This window comes from Benincasa hispida, chromosome 8 (genome assembly GCF_027475165.1).
Source record: "Benincasa hispida cultivar pf3 chromosome 8, pf3_genome.v1.1, whole genome shotgun sequence".
Lineage (NCBI taxonomy): Eukaryota > Viridiplantae > Streptophyta > Magnoliopsida > Cucurbitales > Cucurbitaceae > Benincasa > Benincasa hispida.
Window position 1 is genome coordinate 47,202,289 of NC_143485.1, and position 14,094 is coordinate 47,216,382.

Genomic DNA, 14,094 nt, shown 5'->3' on the forward strand with positions numbered 1-14,094 from the left:
TTAATAATTAAAATTAGTTTTAACCAATAGGCTATAAGTTTGCCTTAAAAAAACGAATAGGCTATAAACATATACATAAATAATTAACCTTGGTTAAATTACAAATTTAGTAATTTAAAGAAAATTAGAATTTAGTTTCTATGTTTTTAAAAGTTAGAATATTATCTATATGGTTGGGTACATCCTTAGAAATGATTCATATAATTTGATAAAATTCTCATAAATAGTTCTTATTGATGGGATTATTTATGGATGTTTTATCAATTCATGGAGATTAAATTCTAATTTTTTTCTAAATTATGGGAACCAAATTTGAAATTTTACTTTAATGTTCGCACTCTTGAGACTTGCTTTTTTTGTTAGTTTAATAAATACGTGGAGGAGTCTTTGATTGAGAATACACATCTTTTGAGTGCCATTTGAGCTTGATTCATATTAGCTTTAAGTTATATCGTTTTATGTTAGGTATGTTGTTTCATATTTAATAATGAACGGTACTGATGAGTTTAATGATAAATAAGCTAATATATATTATATTATTAAAATTTTAAATTTTCGCATATACTTATTTTCTACCTTAATTAATGAATAAGAATAATTAACCTATAATTTTTTCCTACGTTCAAATTTTCATATTCCATTCATTAGCAAACATGAATTAAATAAAATACTCAATTATTAGAAAAAACTATTATTTAAATAACTTAATTTATTAGTGGGGAAAATCCGACTTTCACATCCTATGATTATCCCAACGACAAATATTATCTCTTCAATTAAAACTAACATTTCATGCTAATATTAATTTAAGCAAACCTACTTTTAATGACTTCAATAACTCCCAAACAAACATGAATTTAGGGGAATAAATAACGAACAAAAAAAAAAAAAAAAAAAAAGAGAGACATATTTTATCAAAATCAAACTCCAATGGCCGCCTAGACTAAACCATTATTTTGCTTGCTAATTAATCCACTACAAGAAATTATTGATTTTCATATCACCATAATCAAGCTAAATTAAAGAGGGAGAAATGGCCATAAAAGACTCGAATTGTGTTTTTAGTTTAAAAAAAAAAAAAAAAAACATATTTTTTTCGTTATTTTTGAAAAGTTAATGACAATTTTCCGATGTTATCAATCTATGACTTCATTAATTTGAAGTATTATTTTCTTTTGATAAGCATTCTTATTTACAAAAGATTTGGCTACTTAAGAAGTAAAATAAAATGTCAAAATGAGTATAATAGTACATGGATATGTTGGTGACTAAGAGATCCATATTCTAATTTTCTTATCTACTAAAAAAAGAAGTAAAATAAAAAAAAAAGATATTTTTAGGAAAGTAAAATAAAATATTGAGATATTATACAGAATTTGGAGTAAAAAATTATTTTTGGGATCAACTACAAAATTATTATTCGTCCCTTTCTAACTAAATAATTAAATAAAAGGCTTTCTAACTAAATAATTAAATAAAAGGCTACTGACTCTATTAGCCTGAAAAAGAGGCTACTAACCATATGAGACGCTAATTGCAAGATTTTAAAACTTAAATATGGTAGTTAGAATTTCCAAATTTAAAAAGATATTCACTAAGTCTTTTTCATAGGATATAATTAATTAAATTGTATAGAAATAATAAATTAATTCAACAATATTTATAGAAGTGGACTTGGAGCCTTTTTCTTGGTAGATTTTCAAAAAAGATTATAATTTGATAACGTAAAAAAAAATACCAATTATGTTCATGTTGATATCATATTTTATTTTAGAAAAAAGAAATGTTAAAATTGAATAAATGATGTGAAGATATTAGGTTAATATTTTTAAATGTCCATGAATATAGGTCGAAGATTCGATTTTCATTCTTATAATTATTGTTTTTTTTTCTTAATAATAAAATATTAAGATGAGTTTGGTGGAAGTATGACAGCTGACAATTAGGACAGATGTCTCACTGGGAGTGGAGGTAGCAGGGTGTAACCGTACCTCATTAGGTGAGGATTTGAGGTCAAGTATGATTGTGCGATTTTGTAACATCAACCATATGGTGCACGTTAGCCTATCAAGGAAATTCCTTCTGTTAAAAAAAAAAAAACCGGAAATTATAATTTACATTTGTAAAAAAATAAATATGGGTTGAATGAATATTCAACCGGTGGATCACTTCCACTTCCATATCAACAAAACAAAAATTAAATTAAATTGAATGCGAAAGTTGATTAATTTGGTATTGTGATCCCAGATTATTCTCGATTTCAAAAACCTAGATTCATTCAATTCATTCCCTCCTCTATCTATCTGTTTTCGGATCTTTCCCCGAAAAACAAATTCCTCTTTTTCTTCGTTTATTCGGAAGCAACATCGCCTTAGATATAGGGGATTTGATCCTGCTGCTCAAACTCAAGAACTAGTATTGGTGTTGTGAAATCTGAACTGCATTTGGGTTTACAAAGACTAGCGTAATTTTGGAGACCCCAGAGAGTTTGGGCTTAATTTTTCTGAGGTGGGTATTGAAATCTTTGAGCTTTGAAGCAGAAATCAGAGAGGTCTTTTTGTTTGGTGGGTGTGTTGTGAAAGAGATTAAATGGGGTGATGAGAAGAGCACATGTTAGTTTGGAGGAACAATGACTGGAGGGTCATTGGGACTTCGCTCAGGGAGTTACGGGGCATTGGATAAACAGTTGAATAACGTAGTTTCCGTTTCGCCGATCCAAACAGCACGGAAGCCCTCCAAAATGATGAAGGAGAAGGATTATTTGTTTCCTTGGATCTGCAAGTTCGTCGGTAGGAAGAAGGTTGGGATGTTGCTTCTTTGTGTTGTTTCTGCTGCGGTTTTCCTCTGGGTACTCTACGTCGGCAAAGGTTTGAGCCTCTTTTGCGTTTAGATATACATTCCTTTTAGTCCTTACTCGTTAGATGCTGCTGGAATCTTGGAATTTCAGATTGTTTTATGAAATTAAATTGGTTGTGTTTTTGTGTTTAGCTGAGAATTTGGATGTTGAAGTTTTTTTGTTCTGGCATTCATCAAATTTATATGAACACTTTACTTTTGTTATGCTTATGAATGTGGGATGAAATCAATGGATATAGCCCCTTGGTTTGTGATGATCTTGTTGAATAATATTTGAGCTACATTCTTGCTTTCTACTTTTTTTTTTTTTTTTTTTTTTTTGTCTTCTAATAATAGCATTCGACTTAGTTCACATTTGTGGTAGTTTATTCAGATGGTTCAAATCACCAATCCCAATTTCTTTTTCCTACCGGACCGAATGTTTGTAGATTGATGCTGACCTTTCAAGATTTTGCAGTCCCTGCTTATTCTTTTACACTATTTAGTATTTTCTTTTACACTATTTAGTATTCACTCTTATCTAATGCTGGACTTTCAAGATTTTTCCATTTTTTCTGTTTGTGTGTGTTTGCATGAGGTAATCATATGTTTAATTTTGATCATGTTTCTCCAGGTGAGGATGCTCAAGAAGGACAGCATATCCAACGCGTCAGTATTAACAATAGCATAGTTATGAGTTACAGGGAATCTTCAGCTGAAGATATTATGGATAATAGTAGTAGTTCTTTGGCAAAGGGGATAAAGATATCTTCATTGGCATCACCTCCGCCTCCTCCTCCAGCACTTTTCCTGGGTTACACTCTTCCACCAGGACACCCATGTAACAATTTTGCCCTACCTCCCCCACCTGCAGATAAAAAGAGAACTGGTCCGAGGCGTAAGTTTTGTTCCCTTCTAACAGATTTATACTCTTGCACTGTTGCAATATTCCATGCATGATATCAAGTACGCTGTTTGATGTTGACTGTATAATATTTGGGCACCAATGGATTCTCAAGGCACTTGCACCTTTACTAAGAATTTTCTTTTTTTATGCTTCAGCATGTCCAGTATGTTACCTTCCTGTGGAAGAAGCTGTCGCCTTGATGCCTAATGCCTCATCGGTTTCACCTGTTCTTAAAAAATTGGATTATATTTATGAGGAAAATTTAAGAAGGGAGACGGAGTTTGGAGGTTCAGACTTTGGTGGATATCCTACTTTAGCCCAGAGGACGGATTCTTTTGACATAAGGGAGTCAATGAGGGTGCATTGTGGGTTAGTTTTCTTCTGTCTCCATCCTTTTTCTTTCATGTTTACTTCAACATTTTTTTCCCTTGCCTAACATGGCGGGGGTTGCCCATATGATAATTTAGGAATACAACATTTTACATATCTATTCCATTCTCTTATGGTTATCTCTTCTTTCAATGTATTGTTGATAAATATCATATCTCCTATGTTTTACTTTTAACTTGGATTTATGTGTTTTGGTTTATGTATGTTTGTTTGTAGGTTTGTTGGAGGAGTCAAACCTGGTCGCAACACAGGTTTTGATATCAATGACGACGACCTTCATGATATGGAGCAGTGTCGTGGTGTGATTGTTGCATCTGCAATATTTGGTACGATTTTTGCAATTTTGTTCTTAACTGTGAACATATATCATTTGATGCTCTCATTAAACTACTTATTCTTCAGGAAATTTTGATGTTATAAATCAGCCAAAGAACATTAGTGAATATGCCAAGAACACTGTTTGCTTCTTCATGTTTATCGATGAAGAAACAGAAGCATCATTAAAGGGAACTGGCATCCTGGAAAGCAGCAAGAAAATTGGGTTGTGGAGAATCATTGTGGTCCATAACTTACCTTACAAAGACGCGAGACGAACTGGAAAAGTAAACTTCTACATTTTTGTTAACACGTTTCAATTTTTATGAAACTAAGCTCGGTCAGATAATCATGTCATCGTAGTAGCTCTCAGGGGTCCTTCCTTTCTTCTCCATTTTTCATCTGCTTGAGCAGAAAGGCACTTCTATCTGGTCATCACTCTTAGTTTCATTTTCACAATGTATCATCACTTCGTAGTTTCATTTTCACAATGTATCATCACTTCGTGCCTAAAACTGGTTACTAAGATGAAGGAATTATGCCTTAAACGTATCTTTTGCCCTGTGTTCTTGCTGTTGCAGATTCCAAAACTTCTGGTGCACAGAATGTTTCCTAATGCTCGATATTCTCTTTGGATTGATGGCAAACTTGAGCTTGTTGTGGACCCATATCAAATTCTTGAAAGGTACATCCAATTATTTGTTTTTATAAGTTTATTAAAGGGTTCTGTTCTCAGAATACTGCATTGAACTTTGTGATGGCAGTACTCCTAGTCTTCAACCATCTTAATCCCTTCAGTTAAAATGGATCAAATTTCTGCTATGATACTCTTACTGAATTTCCCACTGTCCAGATGGTTATTGGTCATGCTATATATTACGCTGAGTCGCTGACTAAATCTTGCTCAAGGTGCTCTTATTTGCACAAATGAGCATTAGATTACCTTGATCTTTGATTATTTATGTTTAAATGTCTTCTTGATCCTCTGTGGCAGTAACTGAAGGGTTGTATTGATGGAAAGGCCTAGACCCACTCTATGATTTTCTCCACAAGAACTGATAATGGAAGACCTAGGTTTCCCCACTCTGAATTTCCTTGAGTTTAATGTGTTACAGTGAATTGCCTGTTATAGTCTTTCCTTATTGCTAATAATTAGGAAGCAAAAAGTTAATGCTGGAAGTCAGAGTCTCACAAGAAACTGTAGTTTGGCCAATGCTATAAATCTTCATTCATATAGTAATAATCATAACTACAACAAATGTCTAATTTACATATTAGTTGCACTGTGAATTTCTAATAGTTGGAGAATCTCACTCTCACACTACCTCTGCAATATAACTATACTTTGGGTTTGATGTCTTTCAGTTTTAAAAGGCTCTACCAATATTTTTTGATGTCCTCACATTTTTCAAACCCCTAAATTGTCCCCAATTTCAGGTTCTTATGGAGAAAAAATGCTACGTTTGCAATTTCTAGACACTACAAACGCTTTGATGTGTTTTTGGAAGCTGATGCAAATAAAGCTGCCGGAAAGTATGATAATGCTTCTATCGACTTTCAGGTTGACTTTTATGTAAAGGAAGGTTTAACTCCTTATTCCGAAGCCAAGCTTCCCATTACAAGCGGTATGTGTTGCCCCCACGCTCTCCGTGAAAGAAATAAGTTAAGCCAGGGTCACAAAGTTGTCTGTTTTGGATTTTCTGCAGATGTTCCAGAGGGATGTGTGATACTTAGAGAGCATGTACCTATTAGCAATTTGTTCAGTTGCCTCTGGTTCAATGAAGTTGATCGTTTTACATCACGAGATCAAATTAGTTTTTCTATTGTGAGGGACAAAATTATGGCCAAAACAAATTGGACAATCAATATGTTCATGGACTGTGAAAGGCGCAATTTCGTGATTCAGGTAGCTTTTCTATATTGCATTTATGTTTGCTTGTAGTAGAAATCTATCATTGATATGTTACTATAATTTTGTATATAGCACTGCTATTTTGAATATTTTTATATTTTCATTAAATCAAGGTGCACTATATATTTAGATTTTTGCAACAAACTTAACTGTCCCCATTCAACTTTCGATACATTTCAAACAATAATAACAACTGTTGAATAGAATGTCAAAATGTAGCCATTATTACAACATTGGAATTATCAGAACTGTTTTCTAAAATACATCTTCTGTTCTTTATCTTCCAGTCTTCTGATTGATTTATGGAGCCTTCAAAATTAGTGATTAGGAAAACCACATCTTGTATGAAAGATTCAAGTTTTTTCCTCCTGCTTGAAGAGAATTTTAAACCTCATGAAATTTTGGATCTTATATTTCAAGTATTGGAAGCCATGACCACTCTGTCTCCAAGTTTTAACTGCATGTACCTACGTCCATGACATTACTGAAACTTTAAGTTCCTGTTTTGTACCTTATACTTCTCTTTGGCCTGCAGAAATATCATAGAGATGTACTTGAACAGAAGGCTCATTCTGTTCCCATGGCTGTCCATCCCCCACCACTTCCACCTTCTCTACCATTTTCTGTACTTAATCCAGTCAATGACTCATCGTCCGACAGAGTTTCAAGTTTACCGAGGAAGCCTTCCCCTAAGCGTAATCGTGAGAGGAGGTCTAGGCGTCATCGGAAAGTCGCTGCAGGTATAAAGGACAATGATTTGAGTTGAAGTTTTGTTCAGAAGAGTTATTTTTATCCCTTTTCAACAACCCCTTTTAAAATATATATATATAAATATATACTGGGGCTAGGATGGTTGTGCAAGATGAGTGCTCTAATTATATTTCTACATAGCTCAATTTCTCATTCTTTCTTCTTCTATTGGACTTTCCATTCATTTTTCATGTATATAGAGCAAACCAAACTATATCTAATAATAATTGTTTTTATGGGTTGCCCCCAAATTCTACTGATATTTCACAGCTCATCCCACCCCCTTTTTATTAGTTCCTTCCTTTATCATTTTAAAAACTGAGCAGAAGCTTCTTTGATTATGAAGCTTTGTAATTTCAGGCCTACTAGTCTTATATATATGGATTGTTATTATTATTATTCTTTTGTTGACAAATGGGGAATTTTCAAATTCTATCGCCCAATTGGGTCCTTCATTGAGAAGAAAGAGGAAAGAATTGACTATTGAGCTGACTTTCCAAGTTTCCAACTAATTTCCAGCTTTTGTCCCTTGAAAGTTATTCTAATAATTATATAGAAAATTGTTTGGTGATAAAAAGAAACTTTATCACAAGTCTACATAAGGGTGAATATTGCTTGAAATGTACATGTTTTTACTTTAAAATCTCATTTCCATTGTGTCTGATTGTAACTCGCAACATCCAAGTCAATTTTGGAAGGGAAAATTCAGCTTTGAAATTTCAATTGAACTTTTATGGGAAAAAAAAAAAAAACAAAAATCTCTCTTTCGATTTGAACCAATAATCAAAATTTCCAAGGGAATATTCTCAAAATATCATAAAATCAAACAAGATTTTCCTTTCTTTTCTTCTTTTCATTTTTCGAAAAAAAAAATATTTCTTCACTGAATTGTGATCTCGATACTTTATATGTCAAGTTGACGATAATGACAAACAACAAAACAAGCTTGCCATTTTGGTTTATCAGCAAAAGAAAATGTAAGCGAGTGGCACAAATTTTATATATTTGTAAGTCCATCAAATTTTAGAAATCATTTCTTCATTTCAAATCAAAAATTATATTTGTAAAGCAATACTATGCACTCTATTTTTATGCCACCTACCCTCATTGTACACATAAAAATTAAAATAAAATATTTTAAAGAAGTAAGAAGAATTGATACCTCCAAAATCAGAATAGTAATAAACTAAATTTTTTGACAATGGGACCTTAAACATGAAAAAATAATAAAAAGAAAAAAAAAGAAGAAGAAAAGTCTACTCCCATATCCTATTGTCATATAGTGCAATATAAAATGAAATGGTTTGAGAGCTTAGGAAAATCAATATATATCCCAATCAAGGAAGTTTTGATAGTAAACATGGTACTCCAGGACTACAAACTCCTTGACCATTTGAACGAAAGTTTTATTTTTGGAGGGGAAAAAAAAACTAAGGTAATTTTTTGTGTCTTGAAGAATCACTTTTTGGCATGGATTTTGGGCTGAACCCTTTATTATATATATATATATAAAGAAATTTATAATGCATAGCAAATTATTTTTGGTCAACGAAATTTCATGAAAGGACAATATGTGAGATGAAGGAATACCAAACCCTAAATCATTAAACCACAAATCTTTTAGAAGAACTTCTATCTACTTTTGTTAACATGAACGTAGCTCAATTGGTATATTGTTTGTATTTTTAACCTCGAGATTAGAGGTTCGATTCTCCCATCAAAACAAAGGAAAAAATGTGAAGATAATGTTTATAGGCTTAATTTTCACAAACAAAAAATCAAATGCTTACCGGTCTAAATTATTACATGTTAAAGTTTAAAGGCTAAGTTCCTCTGGTAACCATTTGATTTTTAGTTTCAGTTTGGTAACCATTTTGTTTTTTGTTTTTATTTTTTTAAAATCAAGCTTATATCATCCACGTTTCTTGCCATGATTTGCATCTTTTTAAGTACAATGATTCATTTCTTAACCAAATTCAAAAGGTAAAAACAACTATTTTTTAAAGCTACTTTTTTTTAGATCTCAAAATTATGCTTGGTTTTTTAAACCATTGGTGAAAAATAGATAACAAAGGAAGAAATTTAGAAGTGGAAGTAGTGTCCACAAGTTTAATTTTCAAAACATTACCAAACAGGCCTTAAATTTTAGTTTTTTTTTTTTTTTTTTTTTAAATTAAGCCTATAAACACCATTTTCATCTCTAAACTTTTTGCTTTGTTATTTACTTATTGCTAATTTTTTCAAAAACCAACCAAGTTTTAGAAACTAAAAAAATACTTTTTAAGAACTTGTTCTTGTTTTGTGAATTTGACTAAAAATTCAATTCTTTTATTATCTAAATGATTATAAAAAATTGAGAAAAAATAGACTTAATTTTTAAAATAAAAAATTAAGGTTCCATTTGGTAACGGGCCTTTAATGTTAATATTGTTGTTTTCAAAACTTATTAGAGAAATATTGTTGTTTTGAAACTTATTAGAGAAATATTGTTGTTTTGGGAGTTCGAGGCTAGAGGTCGAACGTTGAGAACTCGACGAACAAAGAAAAACTTGGAAACAATACATAGGCCGAAACTTCAACCCTCGACAAGGGAAATCTCGCGAATCTCGCTTAGGTTGTTGGAGGTTGAAGTTTCGACACACATCCACCATCGAGATTGTAGGTTTATTACTTTTCTTTTTCCCTCATAGAGGAAATAAAGTAATGAAATGGTATATTATATGTATCTGTGTACTCGAGCTACTTCTAACAACCTATGCATTTTTTATCATTTCGAATTAGACGGAGGCTTGTGGGATTGACGTGAGGGGGTGAGGATGGTTATATTTATGGGAGCAAACTCCAAGTGAATATGAAGTGCATGGATATAAGTTATGCCTTGGAATGAAAGACAATTCCAAATTAGCTTTGTCTACGAACAAAATTTTGTATATTAAGTTGTCCAAGGTTACACACATATCGAAACTTCAAAGTGATTAAGGAGATAAATGGGCTGAAGCAGATTAAGGAGATAGCGAGATTCAAAGCGAGATAGTAGGAGAGAGCGAGATGTTGAACAAGATTTCAAGAGAGAGCAAGATTCAAAGCGAGATTTTAGGAGAGAGCGAGATCCAAAGCGAGAATGTTGGAGAGAGCGAGATTTAGTTTATATTGATTAATCTAACTAACATTGAACTTGGTAAAATGAAATGGTTGAATAATTGAAAAATGAGATTATCCAGGAATACACATCGAATGCTAAGATTACGCATTGAGTTTTTGGTAGTAGATCCATAATCAAAAAAGTGTTTGTGATTGTTCCAGAAGAAATGAAAGCTAGTAATCATTAATGGAAAAATAACAACAATAACAGAGAGAGCGAGATATTGAGAAAGAGCGAGAGTGAGAGAGCGAGATCTTAGGAGAGAGCGAGAGTGAGAGTGAGAGAACGAGATCTTAGGAGAGAGCGAGATCTTAGGAGAGAGCGAGAGTCTTCACTTTATTTGAACTTTCCATAGAAATTTATATAAAAAAAAAAAAAAGAGAAAAAAGAGCTAATAATCATACTATAATTGAATAATCATTAGACTATAATTGAATATATTAGATTATACTATAATTGAAAAATCATTAGACAATAAATTGAATATATTAGATTATTATACTATAATTGAATAATCATTAGACAACAAATTGAATATATTAGATTATTATATTATAATTGAATAATCATTAGACAACAAATTGAATATATTAGATTATTATACTATAATGAATAATCATTAGACAATAAATTGAATATATTAGATTATTATACTAAAAAAAAAAGAAATATAATAGAAATATATATAAAAGAAAAAAGAGCATGGAATGTAAAATGCTTGTCACTTGTTACATGAACAGTACCGCTCGGTATGATGGCTTGTTCGAGATCACTAAGTATGAAATACCTTAGATAAATTGTAACACACGAAGAGGTGTGTTTAATTTCATATCGACATGCTGGTATAATTGCAGCAGTGAACAACCCAACAAATGGTTGGACGGGACCAAAATGTCACCATCGTTTCTGCTTATGACATATCATCAGCAACTTCAATAAAAAGTATAAATTTAATTCATTGAAAAATTATGTTTATCGTGTCGGGTGTCAGTTTCAAATTCAAAAGTTCAACAAAGCAATTGAAGACATCAAAGAAATAAATCGGAGCTGTCTAAGTTTTTTTGACAACATTAGTTTAGAGCAATGAACCCAAGCACATGATGGAGGATTCAGATATGGGTGGATGACGACAAATCTATCAGAGTGCATAAATGAAGTCCTCAAAGGAGCTCGAATGTTGTCTATAAATGCTCTTTCTCAGATAATCTCGGTGCGACCTCACCTGCCGACAAGATTAAAGGATCGAGGTTAAGTTTAATATGGTTAGGAACACAATTTCGTGAGCTCACAGATGATGCAAACGAGGAAACCGTCATAAGATATGCGCGAGCATATATACTACAAATGATGGATGGAAGTCTGTTTTCAGATAAATCAAGTCATTTTGTTCACTTGATGTTCACTTGATGCGAGGCGGTATTCGTGGGGTGGAGCATGCTTGGCATGGTTGTATAGACAATTATGCAAAGCAACAAGACCTGAGGTTCGAGAGATAGCTGGGCCTCTCATACTTTTGCAATTATGGGCTTGGGAGCGATTTCCAACAATGGCTCCACAACTACATCATGTTAATGACGCTCAGTTAGTTGGACGAGCATACGGTTCTCGGTATGTTTTTTAATTAAATTTAATTTTTATATCACTGATCTAGTTAATTTAAATTCTAAATTATCAATTTAAAAATTTAGGTGGAGAGACAAAATTTGGGTGACTAGGACAGCCACACGTGTAGTCAACCAGTATAGATACATGTTTGATCTGCTTCAACCTGAACAGGTACATTACACTAAACCTAATTGATTATTTTATTCACATTTTTATTGTATTTGTTTTTAATATTCTCTAATATAATATTTTATGTTTCAGGTTATTTGGGAGCCATACAAAATTATTGTGCATACTTTGCCTAATTTTTGTACGAATGGTCAAAACATATGGCGGACAATGAGTCCTCTCATATGTTTTCACATTGGTGAGTGACATCTTCCTGACAGGGTGATGAGACAATTCGGTTTTCAGCAAGATGTCCCATCCTTTGTAATACCGAACCCGTACTGCATGATATTGATCTAAGGACTGGAGATTGGTCCGAAAAAGTTGCACATTTGGTAGTGCGATGGCACTATCGTGCAAGGTTTATTGCAGTGAGGGTCTCTCTTGAACAGTTTGACACATATGTCACTCCAGAATATATTCATTGGTATAATAATATCACAAGGCGCTACGTCACTCGTCTGGGAGCAGCTGTGGGTCATCTGGTAAATGAATGAATATTATCTAATTTTTTTAATTTAAATTTATTTTAAATATTGTCTAATTGTTTTATAATTCACATAGATCGAACAACAGTAGACTCCATGAGGTTGCGAATGATCCGAACCAGGTTCTTGCTATATGTAGTGACAACCAATGCTATATGGAGGAAATTTATTATATGTACGATATACCTATTGTTCCTCCACCAGCTCCTAGACGTAGAGGACCTGTTCGAGAAGAGGATGAGTTTGATGAGGTTGCACATAATGTGGAAGAGTTGCCCCCTATGACGTAGACGCAGAGTCAAACTAATTATGTTAGTCCGATGATGATGATGCCAGCATTTGGTTCAGGACATTATGACTCAGAGGCTGGTCCTTCGTCTTCATACGTGCATGGACATGGTCGGGGTCGTGGAGAGCATAATGAATATTTATATTATGAAGCGCCTGCAGAGGTACCAGAGCAACATCAAGAAGAACCCGAGCAACCTCAAATTCGAAGTCGACGACAACAACCAGCTCGAAATCGACGACGTCCGCCTTGTGGGACACATTGATTTTTGTAATTATTTTTATATAAATGAGATATTTAATTTACATTTTTTTTTTATTTTTATGAGTTATTATTTTTTTAATTTATTCTTTTTAGAGTTTAAATAAAATAATAAAATATTTTTAGAAATTGTTTTTATAAAATGGAAAATTAAAAAAAAAAAAAAAGATTAGAAAGAAGAAGGAAAATTTGTACGGTATTCTCGCTCTCTATCAAAATCTCACTATTTCGCTCTCGCTCTCTCAAACTCTCGCTCTCGAATTTGATTGGGAAGTTCAGTGGCAAAAAGAAGAATATTCATTAGCTCGTTATTTAGTCAGACTTGTTGAGATGACAAAATCTGTAAAAATTATTCAACAAGCTTTGGAAGGAATTCCAGGGGACCTTATGAAAATTTAGAAATACGATCTTTTGATAGAGGAAGGTCTCCGGAATGATAATTAAACAGACTCAATAATAATGTTAGGAAGGGCAAGATCAAGTGAAAGGAAGGTCGAGGATTCAAAATTCGGCCTATGTAGGTCGAATTTTCAACCCTCGACTTATTTTTTTTAAAAAAAAAATAACAATATTTTTACAAATAGTTTGAAAACAATAATATTTTCCTAAATAGTTTTTAAAAGGACAATATCCTTTTAATTTTCCCTTTGGTAACCGTTTAGTTTTTTTATTTTTTATTTTTGAAAATTAAACCATAAACATTAATTTCACATTTAAAATTTTCTTTTTTTATTTTTATTTTTAAAAGTTAAGCCTATAAACATTACTTCCACCTCTAAATTTTTTTCTTTTTTCTTTTTTCATTTTAAAAATTAAGTCTATAGACATTACTTCCACATCTAAATTTTTTTATTTACTTGTTTACTAAGGGTTTAAAAAACTAAGTCACGTCTTGAAAACTAAAAAAAATAATTTTTAGAAACCCGTTTTTTGTTTTTCAATTGAATAAGACGTAAATCATTATAAAAAAATGGAAAATAAACTTAATTTTTTAAAATAAAAAACCAAAACCAAAAAGAAAATAGTTAGGAA

At 32.2% G+C, this 14,094-nt stretch overlaps 1 protein-coding gene across 1 annotated transcript; it reads left to right on the forward strand.

The window, feature by feature from the left end:
- The first annotated feature begins 2,025 nt into the window (after nucleotides 1-2,025).
- LOC120083734 (strawberry notch protein (DUF616)) lies at nucleotides 2,026-7,371 on the forward strand. Its single transcript, XM_039039588.2, has 9 exons — nucleotides 2,026-2,867; nucleotides 3,470-3,733; nucleotides 3,898-4,111; nucleotides 4,349-4,458; nucleotides 4,535-4,734; nucleotides 5,029-5,132; nucleotides 5,885-6,072; nucleotides 6,154-6,353; nucleotides 6,895-7,371. The coding sequence occupies exons 1-9, from the start codon at nucleotides 2,630-2,632 to the stop codon at nucleotides 7,123-7,125; spliced, it is 1,749 nt and encodes a 582-aa protein (XP_038895516.1). The 5' UTR covers nucleotides 2,026-2,629; the 3' UTR covers nucleotides 7,126-7,371.
- The last annotated feature ends 6,723 nt before the right edge of the window (nucleotides 7,372-14,094 follow it).